Below are 21474 nucleotides of genomic sequence, written 5' to 3'. Positions count from 1 at the left end.
GGCGGTACGCTTCTTTGAGGACTAGGCGCATTCGGCTTTAGAGGCCTTAGCGCGCGCAGACCCTCGGCAAGCGAGAGACGTTTGCGAGGACTCCTTCCTCATCGCCACCGGCTTTGGGAGTGCCTTAGCGTTAACGGCCCGGACTCTCAGAGCGCACAGAGGTCCTGGGACTGTGATCACCGTGATCACTAGCGGACGACTGCACGCTGTCTTCTTTGTGCTCACTGGGCACTGGGCTGTGCCCTCCCACAGAGCCCGCAGGAGCATCATGAGTGCTCTCGAACTCGGCATCGTCCTCACTGCCCGAGTTGAACTCATGTTCTACGAACCGAGGGTTCGGACGATTGTCTGAAGACGAGGGCGACGGACTGCGGCGCCTGCTTGCGCGCTTGTCCGCAGCCGCGTCACCCGAGGATCCGATAGCCTCGGAGGCCACCTGAGTAGCCTCCTTAAGTGCAGAGCCTTTGCCGTGAGGCTTAGTGCTCTTGGCCTGCGCCTTACCGGCTGCAGCCTTGGAGCGTGTCTTAGCACCGCTCTTAGCAGTGCCACGAGGCATGTTAACGGTCGAAGTGGAGACCTTGACGAAGAGCGCACAGGTTGCTGCTCGAGGCTCTAACTGTAAAGTGAGCCTCCGCCGCGCTCGCGCGGCCGAGTCGATGGTTTTCGACTTTGAGAATGAGAGTTTGTGACGAACATCTCTTCATTCTGATTGGTCGGTAAACCGAACCTAAGTGGGGGAGGATGTAACGGGGTACGTAGCACTAAGTGTACCCTGGTTACATGAAGTGTGACACTTCACACTTCAGGAGTATGACATGTCATACTCCGGGATATTTGGTACAAGGTACCAAGGTCATTCAAAACCAACCATTGGTTAAATGACATTGCATTACTATAGGTAACTGATAGTTTGTATTAACCTCAAACTTAACCTACCTATAAATATACTCAGTTTACAATCTACCTTATTTAGGTCACTTCGCTCTCTTTAATTAAAGAGGGGACCTGTGAACTGCCGTTCACTGAGAGTTTGTATACTCTCGGAAGATAACTTCCTCTAGCGCAAGGTGCTGTGTGACCCCGTCACAATGACAGCGCGGAAACTGAGTCACAGCATATTCGAATCGGTAAGACATGCAATCAGTAGTATCATAGGCTTACTGGGTCACGGCAACTTGATTAAACGTCAGATGGCTATGACTTACTCCTCCTACCTCCTCTTCCTCTGCGCCACATCAGTTGAAAGCTAAAAATGCGTTATCGCTCCATCAGCAGGCTGCCAACATGAAAATCCATCCCCTTCAAATAGCGGCCGTGGTGTGCATGAGCCCGGCACGAGCTCCCAACGACATCGAGATTGAGCTAAATGCCTCGCCTAGATCCGCAGCAGTAAGCGCTTCATGCACCGATCCGCCCAACTTTTCCGCTAGATCCTCCAGCCCGATTTCACTTGCTCGTCCATATCCCACGACAAATGTCCGCAATCCAAACATGGCAAAGCGATTGCGAACGTCCACCGCCAGCGCTGGTCCTTTCTTGCGATCCGCTGGACGTCCATCAGTGAAGAAGATTATCACTGGTTTATACACCTTCAAGTTCGTGCGCGACAAAATGGCGCTAGCTTGACTCAAGCCGTTCGAGTAAAACGTTCCGCCTCCGCGGAAGGGGATTTGCAGGCAGGTAGCCGTCTTGATCGGAACGCGCTCGAACTCAACAGTTCCTTGTTGCCCGAACGTGATCACAGACACAATATCCTGCGTAACACCAGCAGCCAATCGACTTTGCAAATATCCACGAACGCCGCTCACCAATTCCTTCCACGGTTCTCCTCGCATCGACCCGGAGCAGTGCAACACAAAGACATGGTGCACCTTGCCTGTTGAGCACGTATGAGAACAAGCGAAACGATGGCCACTGACATAGGAAAAACCCCGTCGTTCCGCAATGCAGGGCGTGGCGGCAGGCTGATGCCATGTTTCCAAGTCACAAAAGGACGGCGACTTTTTCTCGCCTTTGTGCTCCAATGCATCGCACAAATACGGACACTTCGCAAATAGGGCGCGTTCCAAAGCAGATCGACATGGGTCCTCCCATCCTATCGTTTTCCAGTATCTCTCATGTAGAAGCTCATCGACCTGGTGCTCGGGACGTGGTTTGAGCTCAGTCATGCAATGACGGCGTTGATCTTGCAAGCCCGTGTACACACAAGCAGAGACAGTCTCCTTATCGCACTTCAAGTAGTGAACGTGACCCCGTCCAGCCGAAGAACAGTATATGTTACACATTTCGGCAACTCCTTTCTCGCCAGGCACGTACTTTCGGTCCTCCCAGTTGATCACAGCGTCTTCAGCAACGAAATGCATGTTGCTCATATTTCCATGAGCAGCGGAGTGCTCTCCTTCGTGTCCAATGGGCTTCTTACAATAATACTCACAAGCTTCACACCGCACTCCGCATCCGTGAACAGTTGTAGTCCCATTCGGCAGCAGCTTCACACACGAGTGGGCTTCGCCTTCGTGGTTTGTCTTCCCAGGAGGAAGAATCGTTGCACACTTGTTGCGGACTCCAATCATTTGCTTCAGCTCGTAATCAAATGTATCACATGATCCCGAGAACTTGTCAATCGAGACTTGAACACTCCTACCACAGATTCCATCCATCTCACAAACTGCATTGCAAGTGTGACGTGAACAGCACAGACAAGTAATCCTCCCGGCATCGCCGGGTTTGTTTCAAGCCTTTGTCCGTTCTCCGCGACACAAGTATACAATATGTAATCTATTCCTAATGGTAATTGGCTGTCTTGGAGAATTGGTAGTGCAGTCAGCGGGTTGATCATGGAAGTGGTCTGCAGAACTGCATCGCTCCTTGCAGCCATCCATCTCACACTCGTGTTTGCACTTCGTTTCGGCACACTTGTGCACTATGTGACAATGTTCTGTGTTCAAGATGCACTTGCCACGGCACTTTGCTGCGCTGCATGCAGCCCTGTTGCTTTACAGAGCACCGATGGTCCCCACCATGCCCTCCAGTCAACACACAAAGCCCTCCACAGTTGGAAGTGTCTTTCAGACTGCACACAGCTCCACACGTGTGATCACCTTTCACACAGTCACATTTCCCTTCATGGCCAGCTATTCCTGCGCATCGAGGCATCGCCTTCCCAGGTCGATAGTTAAGAGCGCAGTACTCGCAAAGACCGCGGCATGTATGACTCATACCGCAATCGTGATCTACATCAAACGAATGACATGCTGATCGCATGCACTGAAGTTGGCACTCAGCGCAAGTATGCAGACAGCGTCTGATGAGAGCCTCGGAAGGGAGAATAAAAGTCTGCTCGATTTGCTACCACTCGTCCATAAATCGCACCGTTCCTAAAAACTGCTTGACCCACAAAATGACCTTTGTCTTGCGGCGGCAGACTAGAAACGACTGCTTGACCCACAAAATGACCTTTGTCTTGCGGCGGCAGACTAGAAACGACTAGAAACGACAGCATCGCATCGAAATGGTCATAGTCCTTGCACACAATCTTCTCTACTGTAGTGGTCCCTTCGAAATCAGCGCCAAATAACGTTGGAAAAGACTATGCAGCGTGTCGTGAATAGAGCTCGTATCAACGTTTGCGTCGGTCCAAAATCAACGTCTTCGTCATCCATATCGTCCAGGGGCACCTCCTGATTGACGCTTGCCCAGTTTTCTGAAAAATAGGGATAATCACGGCTAAGTTGCTGTAAGTCCAACAAGCACAGCGCACTCTTGTCGTAAAGAAGCGGGTCCTTCAGGCTTCGAGGCAAATTTTCATTTTTCGATTGGGCCTCTACGGGGATCAAACATCCGGTGCGAATTGCTCCAGGAAGTTTTCGATGAAGTTCATTCATCTCAAGTCGCTGAGAACTCTCATCGACTGCAGTCCAATCCAAAATCGAAATCTTCGCCAGCACCAAACGAATACAATCGTGGAAAGAACTCCCACTTTTGAAGCCACGCGATAAGTCTGGGTCGCTAACCAGTTTCTCGATCAACTGTCGAGCATGACGCACAGAGTCATGGTATCCCAATGTTCCCAAAGGTGGAGAGCAGTTGATCTTCAGGTTACCAGAGTACATCTCGGTTAGAAAGTTCCTATCGCGGTTAATCGTCAACAACTTCTGGAATTTCTTCTGGAACTCGGAGAGTACATCATGGCGATCATTCGGATTGACATCTTTCACACTCATGTACAGCGTTCCCCGGAAAAGTCGGTCGTCATTCTTCAGCAAATTGATTCCCTTCTGGAACTTGGTGAATAGGCCATCGATGTCCTTATCGAAGCGCATTTCCATGCGGAAGATCGTAAAAATTGACACGAGAAGCATTCAGCACTGAGAGGAAATCATCCTCTTGATCTGTACGCTCGAAGGAACCAAGGCCTTCAAAGTCCAACACGACAAGCAGGACATCTTCCATAATGCGCAAACTCATCCAGGCACCATCCGTGCAGCGGTTTCCAGCAATAGCGAATGACGATCCAGTCAAATGGTTTAAGAAGTAACTCTTCCCTGTAGACTGCTTCCCCATTGATGTAATCACTATGCAACGACCTTGCCAGACCCGTAAAAGAGGGGACAGAAGCCCAAATCGAATTGACTCTGCGATATCTGCTGCTCCCCATGCTTGCACATCGTCTTCTGACTTAAAAGATTGATCCAAACCATCATAAAGCACTGTCAGAGCGTTTCCTTCGGCACGGCAGATCTGCACCGGCAAGAATGTGATGAGGGTCTGGAAGAATGACTTCAGCGGCTTCGACTTTATACGTGTAGTCACTCCACGAAGAGAACGCTGCACAGTGAGACGACTGATTAAATCAAGCCCATGCAACGGCTTGTTGAGAGCCATAAGATCGCTCATCAGTAGCGAAAGAAAGTCGTGGTAGCTCTCACGTAAAGTATTGGAATCGACATCGGAGAAAAGTTTCCAACGTCCAGCAAGGCACGCACAGGAAACTTCTCGAAGACGTGATACAACGTGTACATCCAGTGCAGCTTGCGTGGGCAGTCTCCCTTGCTTGTGCCACTTCCAGCGACCTTCGAACCCGCATTATCAGACTGCCGCATTCGGTAAGAATCACTGCGTACAGTCACGTGGATAGAAAAGAAATACACTTTCTGTGCCAACGGATCAAGCACGAGCACTTCGTCGTCAACACATCGGATGCTTACCCTGTCTGTGAGGAATTTGACACCAAGACTCAACACTGGGAGATGACGATGGTCATCTCGAGAAATGCACTCGAGAATTCCTTCGAAAGTCCCATCATCACTTGGTACACACGACACCACTCCCATAGCGAGGTTGTCCGCTAGTGTTAGCAGTTGGCTGCAAGACAACGAAGTCGATTCGTCTTCATCACGTATGCTCATGACGTTGGACGTTTGATTGTTGCGGATGTTGATACCTTGCGAACACCCAATTGAGTCCGTCACGTATACTGTGCTGTCCAGTAGCAAAACATCTCTAAATGGAAGATCTGCCAACGTGGAGCGTACACCCAAATCAACAACTTTCATGCGCTCCATTTTCTTGAACGACTCGTCAAACTTGTAGATCCCCACCGAATCCTCCGAGAGGAAAGTCATAATTCTATTAGGGGCATCATAATCGCAAAGCGAGGCAAACCTCCCAAGTGTACGAATGACCCTTTCATTCGCGCGTGATGGTCTACCGTGATCCGCGCTCGGTGGGAAGGAGATAAACTTAACACACATGCGTTCCTTACCGGTGCAAATTTTGATGGCGGACCGCACCTTAACAGTAAACATCGCTACGGAGTTTTCGTTCGAAGAAAGTAAATGCCAACCCAGCAACTCTTGACGCCTGATACCGCATTTCGGCATATTCAACTTGACAATGTTCTGGACTGCACAGGACTGGGTATACATTTCTCGTGATCCATCGCAATAAATAGTTCCCCGACGACGGGGATACGCGCTCAGAGTGAACAGCAATCCATCTTGCGATAACAGAACTTGGCGTGGCTGATCGAACTTGCCTTCTATAATCGACCTCTCATGGTCGTACCAAGCCGTCTTGGCTCGCTTCTGCTCGCCTTCCAGGTCTTTAAGTTTGATTTCATTGGCCGCTGCAAGGACACTTTCTACGCCAATCCGCCACTTCGTCTGCAACTTAGCCAATGGTTCGGATAGTCTCTTCACAAAAATTTCCCACGAATCCTCATTGGCTTCGATGTCCACTTCGGGGTTCGATTCCTTTGCTTTCCGATTCTTGATGGCTTTCAACAGCTCCGAGGTGGAAGTGGTAGCACGCATTTCCAGCAATTTGCTCAGGTCAGCGGTATCGCCACAAGAGTAGAGAACGAATAGCTTTCCCCCCACTTCTCCTAAGCGACCAGGCGCGTCTAAGGTCAATGGAATCTTCTCATCAATTTTCCAGAGACATGTGGATTTAATCCACTCTCGAAACGCCTCGTAAGCGGTCAAGGCTGTCTGCAGCGAGGTGTTAGAAGCGTCATGTGCGGGGTCACCCACGCGGAGTCGAAACAGTTCATTCAATGCCTGATCCACCATCGTTCTCTGCTCCGCAATCTCCTCTTTCAGCATTTCAGCTGCCAGCTCATATTCTTCTTGCTCTTTCTTCTCTTGAGCTTCTCGAGCAGCATCCATTTCATCCTCGGGCCACATATCAAATGTCTTCAGGATGTTTTGGCAGAGCTTCACCGACCGGACAATTGCCGGATTCAAATCAATCCGGCAATGCTGCGACTGTTCTTTTAGCCACTCCGCGAAGGGCACTGCCATAAACGTACGGCGAAATTGCTCAGTACGGATCACCGACTTCATTGGCCTGGTGACAGCAATCGCTGGATAGCTTCCCTTCAGCAAGCAAATCTTGGAGCAGTCTTCAGGAAGCGTCTCCAAATCAGCAGAGGTTACTGCTGCACACGAAGTGCTGTCAGGCTGGTCTTCTTGCTTCTCGATATGGAATGATACCGAATACGACGACAATTCGCCGTCTTCTTGCTCATCTGGAGCAGCCATAGCTGTCGTGACCTGTTCCAAATCTGATGGAGAGGTACAACAGACGATGTCAGGTGTCAATCCCGTCAGAATCGCAGCACAAACGCCGGAGTATCTCGAAGCCCTTGGGGTTCAAACAGCTCATCTCGGATCCAAGAGAACACCACCACACCAGCAACGTTGTCTTCCCCGTTACACTGCCCCTCAGTGTGTTCCGGATCAATTTTCGCGCAGTATATCCCTTCACTAACATCATCCAGTGTCGCAGCAGTCTCGGCTGTGCAAGCTTCCATGTCAACTAACACATCTGCTACCTGTGCTTGCTTGCCAAATAGGCCTTTCAACTTCACAGATCCTGGACACGAGCTTTCGAACAGTTCGAAACGCAGAAAGCGTACGAAATCATCATCAAATTCTCGTGCATGAAGAACATTAAAATAAAAGTCCTTGGAGTTAACCGACGACATCATTCCGAAGCTGCGGCACATTCGCATGACTTCCAATTCATCCAGCACCGGCTTGACAACCTCCATCTCACATTGGGTCTCGCGAACAAACTTCATCAGTCGGAAGAGGCTCTCTCCACCCGATAACTTGCCCTCGGCGCCTACATCTGGGCTTCTAGAGGAAGCATTCGCTCCATCGTCAATCTCCATCTCCATCTCGAGCTCGCCACCGCAAATCAAATTATGTTTGGTCTAACCGCTACGGAAGCCCCAAACGTGGTCGACAGAAAGAACAAACCCATCATAACTGACAAAAAAGCATTCACAGCATGCCAAATTTCCCGTTAATGATTACACAATCGAATCTTTAGCCAGCCAAAGTCGAAGTTGATGGCTCAAGTGCCGCCTTTGACGCGGTGGCAGTCGGAAGCGCAGCCATTCTGCACTTGCTGGCATCTTAACGCCCAAATCAAAAACGGTAGGCTCCTTGAGACTCTCCTCAACCGCCTCGATCGATTTCAACGGTGTTCGTACCAACACGACCTGATTCTGTGCTCCGCTCACTCCCACGACATAGATGCACTCGCTCGAGCACACAACTGTCACTTGAACCAGACGATGCGTAATATCACGCGCCAGAAGAAGTTCTCGAAGCGGTTCGTTCTCCGGTGTTTCCAACTGTTGTTCCGAGATGTAGTCAAGTTCTTGCTCAGATTCGAGCAGGAGATTGCCCACAGGGATAACCCAAATGCCATGCGCAATGAGTAAGCTGCTGCCAATCGCACCCCGTAGCACTTTCAGCTTGTAACGCAAGAGTTCGTTAGGTCTTGCATCGAACCGGGAGGCAGAATCATCAAATGGTGTGCGACTGCCTCCCATTTCGTACAATAGTCCATCTGACGCCATGGACACAAGCGACGCAACGCCACCCATCGGTCGGGCGACAATTCCCACTAGCCCCATACCAACACCGCCTACCACGTTTCGAATACCAGTATCGAGTCCTTGTAGCTGACGCTCCTTGTACACTGCAATCGGAGTAGTGATCACTCCAGCTGCTGCACCAACAACACTTGAGCCTAGTGATCCCAGGCCATCTGCAAGCGCCGACGACAAGTGCGTTGGACGCGTGTAGTGGCGCTTTCGTAGCTGTTCTGGCGGCAGCGTGAGTTGATCCATTGTCCGCGAAATGGAATACGAGAATCCGGACACGGAAGTGAGTGTAGCTGCGGTCGTATGGCCCAAAAAGGAGGCGACACCACCCACCACACCCTTCGTGAGTATCCACGGACTGTAGCCTTTTCTAGACGCGGCCAGAGGAATTTCTACTAGATCTCGAACACCTTGACCAAAGCTCCGAAGGAACCCTCTGTAGTGTAAAAGAAGATTGTCAGAGATCGCCGAGATAAAACTGCAGAAGCACGTACGCTGGGTTGCCAATTATGTTTAGCGACATTAGTAGCATCGGAGAGCGGACAATCGTGTCAGCCACGTAGTCTGCTGCCAAGTCCTTGATCAACTGGTCAGGGAACGAGAACACCTCGCGCATCTCAGTTGGTCCAAAATACAGCGGTGTGCCATCAAAACTGTTAAGTACAGGAATCGAGACTCGCGCTGTGATCGTCACTTGTAGATTGCTGATCCTCAGCCACTCGATATACACTTTACGCTGCGTCGTTACCACCACTGATTCATACGCATGTAAGCTCCAGGCATCACGTGGTGCGATTTTCCGATCTTCCTTGTCGTGCATTGCTCTCACAGCAGCCTCGCCTTCAGCTGCGGCAAATAATGGCTGCACAAAAGAGTTCACGTACGTCAAGATGTCGTCTTCCACCTACACAAAATAATAAGAAGAAACTGTTAGAAGGCAAAAGAAAATCTGCAACAGGGACTTGATCGTACCTGGAGGACGGCTGGGGATAATTTCAGCTCGATGCTGTGGAAATATGATGGGATGCCAACCGGGTCCCATGTATCAGTGTAGATGATTCTGGCAATTAAGCACGCATGCTCAGCACCTGGTAGTTGCTTGTCAAGTAGCTTACCCATCAAACTCCCCAGATTCTCTTGCTTCTTTACGCGATCAAACTGAAGCGAGTTCTTCGACGCATGTGATTCTGGGAAGTGAAGAATTACCGGGAAGTTGCAGGTTTGTAGAAAATGCCCCACTTCAATATCTTCGACCGCAACGAATAAAGTTGTGTACGATCGAATGTGCGACAGATAGCCCAAGCGAGCGCTGTGACGAGAAATTTCTGGCGGATCTGGAGCCGTCGCAAATACAATTGACACAGCGTTGCACGTTGCTCGTAGAATCTCTGGGTACAGAATCATCCCTCTTGCATCCCGTAGAGGATCATGCTCGTCGCAAAAGTGAAGAGATAGTTCCTCCACGACCACACCAACCTTCAAGTACGCTGGAACAGCTTTGTCAACTTCCGCTGGAGATGCCACGGAAGGCAACATTAACGACGGCGTAGGATTTACCTGGCCATCACGAGTCGGGTCCTCTAGGCAAGTGATGGATATGAGCCACGATCCTACTCGATAGAAGCACATGACTAAGAAGGTGGGGGCAATCCCGTCTTCTGTGCTGAAAGACGCGAACTGAATTCCACCAACCTGCCACAGCGAATTAGACCACCCGTATTGTGGTAATCCGATCTGGAATCGCATGCGCTCACTGGTTGTTGTGCCAGACGCGTCGGCATTCTCATAAAACTGAGATGAAGCCTCCAACCAATCTCTTAGCAGCTTACTCTCTGCATCACGCTCCTTTTCACCGGCGTCACTCTCTTCTGTCGTTGCTTCACGATGCTTTGCAGAAACCTTACAGCAAAAAACGATTAGAATTCCATAAAAACAAAGCAAACTAATAGAATATATCGTACCTGCAGACTCCAATCATACTCCAGGTAATAGTCCGCACCAACACCCTCCGGATCCGATGGGAATGACACGTTTCGGAAGCCCAGCATGTTTTCCCACTGGTTGTGGATAATCACAGGCGGTTGATGGTCCACGAAGAAAATAATGTGAATGGACTTTTCCTTTTGAGTGATGGTGTACGTCAGCGCCTTATGTCTGAAGTCACGATGGCGGATTAGTAAGCGTCTTCGGTACGTCGTCGTAGATGGGGCTGGATATAGGCCTATTTGCGTGTTGGTAGGCCCTGCTGACGACGTCTCCGGTTCAGCAATTCTCAATTTGCCATCTGAAGTGAGCAGGAGAGGGATTTTAGGGAGCATCACTGTTATTTCTTCTGTCCACTCGTATCCATCTTCCATGAGAGTCACTCGAAAAGAGCATGATAGCCTTGCCACCATAGCTTGCTTCACCGTTTTTAATGGGTCTTTGCTTGGACGCCTCGATAGCTTTGAGCTTAACCACGACGACATATCAGCCGTAATACTCCGTTTATTCGCTTCTTTGTGCAGACAGACAGGAACACTCCACCCAGAATTGCTCCCCGCGACCACCTGCGGATTAAATACACAGTAAAAAAAATACGAGTCACATCCATGCTCCGTACTAGCAATCTCATTTCAAATAAACGCACCGATGATCTGCCGTCTTCAACAAGTGCGTTTCCTCGCCCGTCTGTGGGAGCACATTTCAAGTCACCGTTCTTTTCAAGGTGCGTTAGTTTTTTTATCTTTTTTTATCAATCAAGGACATCATGATAGATAACATGCGTTCTTACCGTCGAGTTGATCACCACAACTTGTGGACGGATGATCAGCTTTAAATATCCATCTGAATTGACCAACTCGATACAGTACACACTTGCCAGACTCCTCAGTCCTGCCTGCGCGGGTGGTACAACAATCGGCTTTGTGTCTCCTTTCACGTTCAATGCGACTTCTGGAGACCATTCGATATGGTTCGATGCGCTGCTCAAAGCTTCAACTGTCGCGATTGCAATCACCAGTCGATTGCTGACCACAGCAAAGCCAATGGACCGCTCGTCGCATGAACCAATCCTCTCCATAGCTCCTCCACCCTGAGCTCCAAGAGGGCTTCCAATGCTGATGTTCAGATCGCTAGGCGTCATGTTGGCAACACTGAGAATGCGTTCCGTTCTTACCCGGATCATCGGCCGATGGTCGTCGCAAAAACTAACAAGCACTTTGCATCCCTCAAAGACAAAAACCTGGTCCTTCGGATCTTTCGCCGAGCTACACTGCAATAAAAAATCCAGTGACTCCGCATTGCTCATGCCTTGGTCATACTGCAGTTGAGTGTCCACCGGTTCATATGGGTTGATCGTAGACAGACTTTTTTCACTTGCGGGAGGTACATGAACAGTGGCAGTTGCGAGCTACACAGCATTAATAGCAAAAGATGTCAGCTTTGCACCATGGAACAACAAACACGATATAATCTTACCTTCTGTGAGAAGCTGAGCACTATCGGGACATCCATTATGTTCTCCACCGTGATTGCTGGCCACAATGACATTTCCATCCACGTGTATCGTCCAGATAAATGGGGCTGCAAAGCGTCAAAGTCCGTAGGAAGCACAGTCTTGCACTGCACGCGGGCTATTTTCGCCCAGACATAGTGAGTCTGCTCATCGGGACTTTTAGAGTGGAGGGCTGTGAACGTGCACTGAGCTTTCTTGGCGGATATCGCTTCGTTGTCGCTCATTTTAACGAGATCGAACTCACTAGGGAGAATCCCTAGTGTGTCCTCATTGCACCAAGACCCACCGTCGGTGCCAAAGCTAAGTGTTGTCACGGACTCCGCCATGATATAAGCTATGGTGTCTCCTCTTCTTGTAGTCGCAGAAAGAGTGCACGCTGACCCGTCTAATGAAATACAACTAGGGTGGTGGTAGACTCTTGTTCGAGTCTCAGGGGCACCTCGGTAGAGATCATCAGATCGCGCACAATCATGTTCAGCTCCGTCATTATTTACTTTGATCCGCACACGAAATTCGCAGTAATTACGAACCGTCAGTGACGAGCGGAGCGTGACCATCGTTTGCAATCCGCATAGCTCCACGCAAATCCAGACAAAGCCGTGACCACCAAAATACCGCCCAGTGACAGCATTTTCTTTAATCCTGCACGGATCACACCAACGCGGGTCTTCCTGTTCCGCTGACACATCGTCAGCGTGCATTTTGTCAAGGAGCTTCTCGCGCGGATCGTCCATTGCGAAGCGTAGCTGATAAAACGGGTTACTTGCCAGTGAAAGCCAGCTATATGCTGAGCTAGAATCCGAAGGTAGCAGCAAACACTCTGAAGTTCCTTCTTGCCGATACCAAATATCCACACCAGTGTGGTTGACAATCCGTATGCGCATACTGGACATTCTCTTGTCTGGACTTGCCGTAATAGCTTGGGATTGCTTCGGTTTCGCTTGCAAAAGCTTCGGAATTGCAGATATTACGAGTATCGCGGTCTGGTTCAGATACAGCGAAACGGGACCAATTAGTGTAGAAACCCCAATCCCTTTCGAAGACACCTCGACCATCGCGTCAATAGTGGTCCGTGGGACAACTGATACAGTCAGTAGCTGAACCATATTGTCCAGATAAACTTGTATCGCTGAAGATACTCGTACAATCAGCGTTCTTGTGTGAGGGTGTCCGGAAACCGCACACGCGATATCTGTATCGTTGAGCTCCGCGGTAATGATGTCGTGGGATTCGTTTTCAGAACCGACGTGGCTTACAGACAGAGTAACTTGTGGTAGCGTGACATTCGAAACCACACGCTGGTAAGCATCGCAGGTCAGGACGGAATGTACCTGCAATGAAGAAGCAAGCAAGGCGTTCACGACGAGCCGTTTTTGTTTGTTCTACATCAAACAGTTAGTTGGTCCAATAATCACCGCACAAATACTGTACGTACCTCGGGTTCCTGTTCGCTATGTAGTGGAGCTCTCCATCTCAGCTCCCAATTGTCGGACGGCATCTCATTATTAAACGTATAAGCTCTAGTTCGCGCACCAAACTCGCGCATCTTCGCTCGATACCGTGTTTCCTCCATATCATCGTCGAACCATTGGAACATCAACTCGCCAAAGCTCCCCGGTTCGTTGGCATTATCCAGCTTGTTGGTACTCACATTAGCTGACGCATCTTCCCACGGTACGAAAAACTCACAGACAACAACGTAGCAAGATTTCTTACTATCCCAGTATCGCAATTGGCAAAGAATGTCACAAAGCCGACTCGTGTCATCTTCTTGATCCTGATTCCAGTTCCATGAAGGCCAGCCATTTGGAACTCCATTAGGGGGAATTGGCACAGGCGCAGCCACAATCTTACAAACTTTGCGTGGTATGTGGTAACACCAACGCATTCCCATCCAGCTGTGCGTCTTATTATTGTAAGAAGGCCGTTCTCCACTCGCTTCCTGCTGCTCTTCAATCCCCCATGGCTTGTTGCAGTCCTTGAGAAAAGCTGTCACATCCGATAACTCTATATCGTATTTGTTCGGATCAATCAGAGTGTGGACTTTTGTGTCCTCAACGGGATGAGAACAGCTCGATACAGCACTTTTCGTTTCAATCAACAGGGTCTCCGTAAGCACCAGCTCTCCAGGTAATGGTCGACGACCTTCCGCCATCCGCCTCAAATCCTTAAAATCGTCAGTCGAGGGCGAATCGAACTTTTCTGGTCCAATGCTCCTGTGTATGATAAATTCACTGTTGCTGCGTATGTCAGGTGAGTCTTTGGCTGAGTGATCAAGACGGTTCCCACTACCAGCAGACAAGAGAGACTGTATCGCTCTCAAGGAGAACGACGAGAGTTTTACACACAGCGGGTTTGCCTCAGCTTGCACGTTGGTTTGTGCCATGTCCGTGTACAGTAAGCACACTCCGGCGCCAGTAATGGGAACTCGCTCCAGCATTAAATGGTGGTCTCCAGTGACTCGAACGCTACAGTCATGCAGCAAGCGCTGAGCCTCGGACACCCCACTAATGTACTTTGAGAAACGCTGCCACGTACTGACTGTGTGTGTAGCGACTGGGCCCGACAGAGTCTCTCTGAAAATGAACCTCCAAAGGAGGCAAGTCATTGGACGTGTTTAAGCCAAATTTGTCCACATTTAGCAGCATTTCCAGCGTGGGGACAGTGACAAAGCGATTGATGTCGTTGACAGCAGGACCATACGTGCGCAATGAATGCAGACCAATGTCATCAATTCCAACCGCTGCGCTCGCGAAAAGCTGACCAGACTTCATCCAAACGCCTGACTTTCCCTCATTGTTGACATTTTGTTTCCAGTACGACATTACACTCGGAGCGACAAGAAGTTTGATATTCCATCTCTTCTGCAAAACGAAGGGCTTGCGATCCGGGGCGCGGACATCGCTCTCATTATTAATAGCTGCCTGCTCCCACTGGCCAGAAAACGATAAATCCGGTTCGGTACGAGAAAAATCAACCAACGCTTGGATGAAGTGGTGCGATGCGTGAAGCTGATAGGCTTGTACATCAAGAAACAATGTTCCCTCCAAACGATCTCCAAAACTCCACCGGGTAGCAATCAACTTCTCTGGATAATTCTCCACAGCTAGTTGCCACAAACTCGGCTCCGCATTCACACCAAAGACTACTTCTTCTACTGCGACGGTCTTGGATGTCGAATTGTCGTTAGTACGATGACCCACCGCTAGGTTCTGAATACTAGCGCTCCCAGACAGAGTCGACGAATTGTGCACGAGAATGATGGAGCCGACGCGAATATGTGTGGATCTACTCATCTCGAACAGATTTATCTCGATTCCATCGCACGAAAACGCCACTTCTCGCTGGTCTGTGCACTCAGGACCTACAAATGCCTCCGGCGCTTTATCTAAGTGCATTGAAATCGATTGCGCCTGTGATTGTGTCGCAATAGATCGTCGAAGAGAATTTATCCCTCCAATTATTCCTACAACCCGCGAAACCAACACGTCAAACGATGATTTATGCAGATCGAGTCGCAACTTAGTCAAAGCGATGCATGCAGTTATTTTCACTCCCGGGTCATTGCCTTCAGTTCCAGCCACGGATTCCTCTTCAATGCTGCAGGTCACATTGAGCGGCGACCAGAACGTATCTACATTGACGAAACGAACTGGAAATCCCGCTCCAGAACCCATGTACGCTTCAAATGGTCCAACTGCATCTAGCACGCTTTTGGAAGTAGGAATCTCTGCGTTGAATTTCAAGTCTGCAACGAATCCAAAAAGCTTGCCAGCTCTGCTACCAATTCGAAGCTGTGACTGGCCAAATCGTTGCGGTTGAAGAGTAGGTCGTCGCGGAAGCATTCTAGAATTAAATGGAGGGTATCCTAATCCATCCAACGAAATCTCATTGCGAACGGCAGATGCCAGCGACATCGATTCAAACACCAATACAACATTTCCTGGCACCACCGATTGCTTTGACAAGACAGAATCCATCAGACTTTCGTTTGGGAGGATCAGACGAACTTTACCAAGCAAAACAGACACCTCAACGTTAGCCAAGGATACTTTTGGCTTTTCCTTCGTCCTTGGATCACCCATTTCAGTATTTGCACTTGATACGGAGGAGGGATTTGTAAGTCCTCTACCACGCACATCCAACACTGAAGCAAGACAGTATAGGCTTGACGTGGAGACGATAACGTCCACATTCTCCATAGATCCCGCGATGACACGATAAGGAAAACCAGCTTCACTGTAATTGCGGTAAAATCCCGACAACAGCGGAAACGAGTTTGCAGTCTTCGCCAACGCAGGGTCGTTCCACGTTGCAATCAGAGGGATTTCAGCAGTGGGTTGATTCGTATCAGCTTCGCTTCGGTGCCACTTGGCGTTTGCCTCCTGGAAGACTTTAGCAACGCTGCTTGTCAAATGCCACGAAAGCATAACCGATGGTAAATACTGCTGAGCGTCCACACTGGCTTTGGAAACGCAGAAGGTCTCTGATAGGCATTGTAGTTCAGGCAAGTCTAGGCACACCAGTATGCCCATAAACGTATGCTCTGGTAGCCGCGAAAAATCACCAAATCCAGTGCGAATTTCTCGCCGTGAGTTCTGAAGTCTCTCCACCACTTGGATATTACCAACGGATATCTGGATATCAGTGAACTGAGTTCGCGCAACTAGTTGTTGTTGGTTATTGGTGGGGTGGCAATTACCAATTCGTGCAGCTACACCAATGTTGAGTACCTTTCCGTTTACAACCGTTCGAATTTGTCTCCTTCGGAGGATTGAGCTGTGGTACATGTCAGCTGTACATGAGAAATCTGCACGATCAATCTGAGCACCTAGCCTCCAGTACCACCGACAACGCAAAACAGCTCGACTCTCATCCTTGCGTTTATCCGATTTCTGTGCAGTAGAAACGTCACTTCCAACCAATTTTCTCGATTCCGCTTCAGACTCGAGGAATGGGAGCTTTAGGAGATACAACAGCTACACGAAAACACAGCACAGCATCAGTCATTAAGTAGTACTACATAGCAACAGGGATTGTAAGAGAAACTTCCATGGCAGTGTGGAGTACCTTTAGGCGAGACAGCGATGCCTTAACGCTCGATAGGTGAAGCGTAGCATCGATTGAGTACGTATGGCGGTAGTCGACGTATCGGTGTGAAATATCAACAGAAACGCCAACGTCTTCGATACTTAATATCATCGGATCATCAAGGCCTGCAAGAGTCCCGCTTTCCGTTGCACACAATGATGCACCTTTCGTTGCAAGTACGAGCTTGAGCCCTCCCCCGGGATTCACTGGGTCTGTTGAAACTGTATTCTTCTCGACCGATGAAACCGATAGTAAGCTAAATTTTGATTGAAGCGCCTCGTTCACACGAATGTCACCACCTCCAACTTTCACATCTACGGTAACGCTCCAGTTCGTTGGAACCCTGGTCGCTGAATCTCCCTCCTTTAAAACTTTGTCAGACCATTCAAGTGTCGGTATCGAGCCTTTTCTGACAGAAAAGCTTGCTGTGATCTCTTTCACGAAACGTTGGGCAGCACCTACGAGCTGATTGACACCTCGCATATCCAAATACACATGTGCAAGCTGCGCTTGAACAGACAGATTACATTGTGTACAAGTGCTTGTAAGCAAGCCGGGGTTCAGAGAAAACAGGCCAAGCGAGCCCAATAGAGGCACACCATCCAGTCGACCGGGCGACTTTTCCTGCGCAAAAACAAACGTGAAAAAGGAAGAAACTTTGGCTTTATATCCTCGAATCGCCATCGGAGCAACACCGCCTTGAAGAATCGAGCTCATGCCTTTTGTCGTTTTTATCGTGGCACTGACTGATGCAACTTCTCCGTTAAACGACTGATGTTGAGCCATCACCAGTCGGGGTCGATCCGACACAATTCTGGAGAATCCAGCCCGGCATACCTCAACCTGAAACGAAGTTTGCAGTCGTTTGGAGGGCGAATTCATTGGCTCCCACGCAATTGGAAATCCGAAAAGGCCTGATACCCTGTTTATCACAGTTGCAGCATCGTGTGCGACAGACAAGCTGAAGTCGATCTTCAGTTTGATCAAACTTGCGAACAACCCGTCATTGTCACCGGCATACGCAGAGCTCTCGGTGGACAATAGTTCGAATCCCAAAGCTTCTACGAGTGGGAAAACTGTGAAGTCGTTCTGAGCTCTTTCCAAATATGTAGTTAGCGCACCAAGCTGGAGATGGCTCTTAGTGTTGCCCGGATAAAAGCTTCCCAACCACGTAAACCCACTCGCAATTAAGTTCAAGCCACCACGACAATTCACTCCAATAGAATCCTGTTTTGAATCCGCATGTACGCCAGGGATCAAAATATGCACTTTGCTCGCCGTAATGAATTTGACGTCGCTCTGTATAATTGATCGAATACTCGATTCCACGTTCTCGCTAGTCGGTGTTGGCGTTTCATCACATTCCACCACCGATTTGTCTCCGTCGTCGTCGTCCTTACGTGTAAAAATTGATAGTGCTTCCAGAATCTCCAAACATTGTGAAGGCTCCAATACAGTTTGGGCAGCACCAATAGATATATCCAACACTTTAGAGATCAACTCCTCCTTCAAATAAACGTCAGGAGAGAATACGTCATGCTCAGTGGTGCTCGACGTCGATGCTGACCGCATGCGCACAGCCGAATGAACGCTTCGGTGGCGAATATTTGAGGAACCAGATGATGGATGGAGAGAAGCCACTGAGCACGAATGAAGCGCGTAACGAGAAAATAGAGTGACTAGCTGCGGCTGGAGCAGTAGCGCTAGATTATCTAGTGCTCCAAGATCTAGGTCGCGATGTACTCGATATTCATCCGCGGCTGAACTCAAAGCACGCGCTACTCCTTCAGAGATTGAAATAGGAAACCCACTCGAAGCCCAAGCTGTCGAGACGGCATTTGATAAAATCCCCTCATCGAGGACTCGTTCTTTGAATCCAATCAGCCTGATTGTATGCTTGCATATTCGAGATATAGTGGTCATCGGGATACAGCGGATGTATTCGCCGTTCCATGTCGTAAAACAATCGCACGGGAAGTCTGAGTTCTCATCTGAGTCTCTTCTACCTCCCTCAACGCCTACTGTTTTCCAAATAGGGATGTTAGCATCTAGATTCACTTTGACAATTTCAAAGCTTCGACTTTCACGCTGATTCAGCCGCGTTGTTTCCTCTCCAAAGAATGAACTAATGAAGTATGGGTGCGAGACGCAATCGGAGAAGTGAGATGCGTCGATTGAGCCCCATGCAAGCAACACTTCTCCTTTCTTGCATTTCATGTCCTCTAGATTTTCGCTGGTCGTAGCAGACGCGAGTTCCACTTTTTCGACTTCAAATACCAGGTCCATCCCGCTTTGCTCCTGTCCTCGCGCTAGCAGCATTTCGAGAGCAATATAACTGAGAGTCAAGTGGAAAATTGGCACCGCTGGTCGAGCTACTTTTTGCTTCTTTGTTTGAAGAGAAACCTTCACCATGCCAAGATTTGCCACAGGAACGAACTCTTCTCCGTCCTCCACAATCGTGGAATCTTGAAGCTCCACCTCCACTTCCTGTTCATGCTTACGGAGCGTTAAAAAGGCTGAACTGACACACACCCGTACACATGACGTTTTTGTGACTGGGCCACTCGGAACCAGCATATCTTCACCAGAGTCACTCGCTGCCGGTTGGCCATTTAGCAAAGCCCCGCTTGTTTCCGCAAGCAGCTCGGAAACTAGCCCGTCCTCTTCCTCGTTTTCAGCAGCACCCAGGGCGTTCATTGCCCAACCGAACCACGATTCTTGCTTCGTAGATGTGCCACCCACTTTTTGAGTGTTCACCTCATCTTCTTGGAAAGTCTCGACAGAAATATTAGGGGCAACAGAGGGCCCAGCTTTCATACCATCACCCCGTACGCAATTACAGTTTCGTACTTGGTAGGATAGCTCGTGAGCTTGGTCAATCTTGCGACTGGCGCTCTGTATAAGTTGGTTCAGCATCTCTAATTGTCTATCACTGACCGAAAAAAATAGTTTGCCAATAAAAACGTCCACCTCGTACATGGCCGTCACACTTGAGCGATTGCACGAGTAATAGTAAAACGGGTCACACATAACGGATGGCCTGTACGCGAATAATCCATCCACATCCAAAATATTTCCTTCGGCTCGGTCAAGATTCGCCACAGGTGGCTGCTGGTGCATGGGCAACGCAGGAGACGTCGATTTGCTTCTGTGGTCATCCTTCGCCGCACTAGGAAATAGCTGCAACTTTGCTCGGACTGACACCGATGTTCTGTTCAGCACTGGTACTTCGTATCCCACCACCTTCCGTCGTACCGTGCCCTGTCTCGTATCTTCTTTTGCAGCTCCATCGCTTTTGTATCTATCTAAAAAATTTGTAACGTCTTTTGCATCGATCCTCTTGCAAATTGCTCGTCGACCTCCTTTCAGCTCCTCAAAGCTGCGTTTCCACCCATCGCTCTCACTAGCAGAATAGAAATCGAGAGTCTACACAACAAATCACCGCAACACAGGTAAAAAAAAACTCTTCAAGCAATTGCGCACTCAAAAGAAAACCGTTGCCAACTCACCCCCAGTGCGATGGAGAATACAACGTCATCATGCTCGTATTTGAGCACTAGGTTATTGATCTGCACGCTCACATTGGCTAGGATTTTCTGCAGCATGTCGTGGATCCACCCGGACTTGGGCTGATCGATCTCAGGCTCTCTATCGACTGCTGCATCCACCGAAGAGGTTCTGGCTGCGCTATTCTTGCCCGTAAGGATAAGCTCAATGGTGTAGAGCTTCACTTCGATGGGCTGAGAGAGCAACTGCGTCCACGGGATGTGGATACGAAGCTCACGGATAAAGCCGCGCGAAAAGTCAAAGCTTGACGGGATCTCGAGACTCTCGCGGAGAACATGGCGCTTAATTTCCAGATCATTGAGCACCAGGTCGCCCCCGAAAAGCCCGAATCCTTCGAGCTGGATGTCCTCGATGTACTTGCTTAGATAGAACTGTAGGTTCTGCGCAATGTAGCCGCGCAGAGGCGACAGCAAGTCCAGCATTGGCGATGCTGACGACAACTTGCGCAGGCTCTGCTGTCCTTATGACACGTTGCACCCAGTTTTAGCCAATAGAAATAGCCTAAAATTTACTTACCGCACAGGCTTATGACACATTCCACCTAGTTTTAGCCAATAAAAATAGCCTAAATTCTATTTACCACAAGGAATGTTCTGAGTCGTACTTAATGAAGAACTTGATGGTGGAGTAAGACAAAAGAAAGGAGAGAGTCAGTCGAAAATTTGTCGAGAACTTGCAGTCATAACAATACAGCTAGTGCCCTTTGAAGCCCACTGTCTGTGTTGACTCTGCTTCCTACTCGGTACGTAGCCCTAAGTGTACTTCTAGTGTGACACGTCATACTTCGGGATATTTGGTACAAGGTACCAACCATTGGCTGATGACATTGCTTTTCTATAGGTGATTATAGTTTGTATTTATGACGGGGTCACACAGCACCTTGCGCTAGAGGAAGTTGGCTTCCGAGAGTATACAAACG

At 49.2% G+C, this 21474-nt stretch overlaps 6 protein-coding genes across 6 annotated transcripts; all 6 read right to left on the bottom strand.

Moving 5' to 3' along the window:
• Positions 1-1591: 1591 nt before the first annotated feature.
• Positions 1592-2573, bottom strand: PITG_07804 (uncharacterized protein; the record flags this gene model as incomplete). The annotated part of the gene is made up of 2 exons (XM_002903983.1): positions 1592-1621; positions 1701-2573. The coding sequence occupies 2 exons, from the start codon at positions 2571-2573 to the stop codon at positions 1592-1594; spliced, it is 903 nt and encodes a 300-aa protein (XP_002904029.1).
• A 990-nt stretch (positions 2574-3563) lies between these two features.
• Positions 3564-5753, bottom strand: PITG_07803 (uncharacterized protein; the record flags this gene model as incomplete). Its single annotated transcript, XM_002903982.1, has 6 exons — positions 3564-3589; positions 3725-4307; positions 4369-4788; positions 4986-5052; positions 5095-5364; positions 5419-5753. The coding sequence occupies 6 exons, from the start codon at positions 5751-5753 to the stop codon at positions 3564-3566; spliced, it is 1701 nt and encodes a 566-aa protein (XP_002904028.1).
• Positions 5754-6697: 944 nt separating this feature from the next.
• PITG_07802 (uncharacterized protein) lies at positions 6698-7585 on the bottom strand (the record flags this gene model as incomplete). Its single annotated transcript, XM_002903981.1, has 3 exons — positions 6698-6716; positions 6769-7055; positions 7124-7585. 3 exons carry the CDS (start codon positions 7583-7585, stop codon positions 6698-6700), a joined length of 768 nt encoding a protein of 255 aa, XP_002904027.1.
• A 234-nt stretch (positions 7586-7819) lies between these two features.
• On the bottom strand, positions 7820-11567 carry PITG_07801 (uncharacterized protein; the record flags this gene model as incomplete). The annotated part of the gene is made up of 6 exons (XM_002903980.1): positions 7820-8837; positions 8896-9305; positions 9374-10300; positions 10363-10950; positions 11031-11099; positions 11175-11567. 6 exons carry the CDS (start codon positions 11565-11567, stop codon positions 7820-7822), a joined length of 3405 nt encoding a protein of 1134 aa, XP_002904026.1.
• Positions 11568-11818: 251 nt separating this feature from the next.
• Positions 11819-16099, bottom strand: PITG_07800 (uncharacterized protein; the record flags this gene model as incomplete). Its single annotated transcript, XM_002903979.1, has 5 exons — positions 11819-13279; positions 13333-14113; positions 14198-14434; positions 14511-15948; positions 16057-16099. The coding sequence occupies 5 exons, from the start codon at positions 16097-16099 to the stop codon at positions 11819-11821; spliced, it is 3960 nt and encodes a 1319-aa protein (XP_002904025.1).
• Positions 16100-18484: 2385 nt separating this feature from the next.
• PITG_07799 (uncharacterized protein) lies at positions 18485-20977 on the bottom strand (the record flags this gene model as incomplete). The annotated part of the gene is made up of 4 exons (XM_002903978.1): positions 18485-18494; positions 18544-19745; positions 19821-20414; positions 20498-20977. 4 exons carry the CDS (start codon positions 20975-20977, stop codon positions 18485-18487), a joined length of 2286 nt encoding a protein of 761 aa, XP_002904024.1.
• Between the last annotated feature and the right edge of the window lie 497 nt (positions 20978-21474).

This window comes from Phytophthora infestans, genomic scaffold, assembly GCF_000142945.1.
Source record: "Phytophthora infestans T30-4 supercont1.12 genomic scaffold, whole genome shotgun sequence".
Lineage (NCBI taxonomy): Eukaryota > Oomycota > Peronosporomycetes > Peronosporales > Peronosporaceae > Phytophthora > Phytophthora infestans.
The sequence above is the reverse complement of the archived record's forward strand: the minus strand, read 5'-3'. Positions and strand labels throughout refer to the sequence as shown.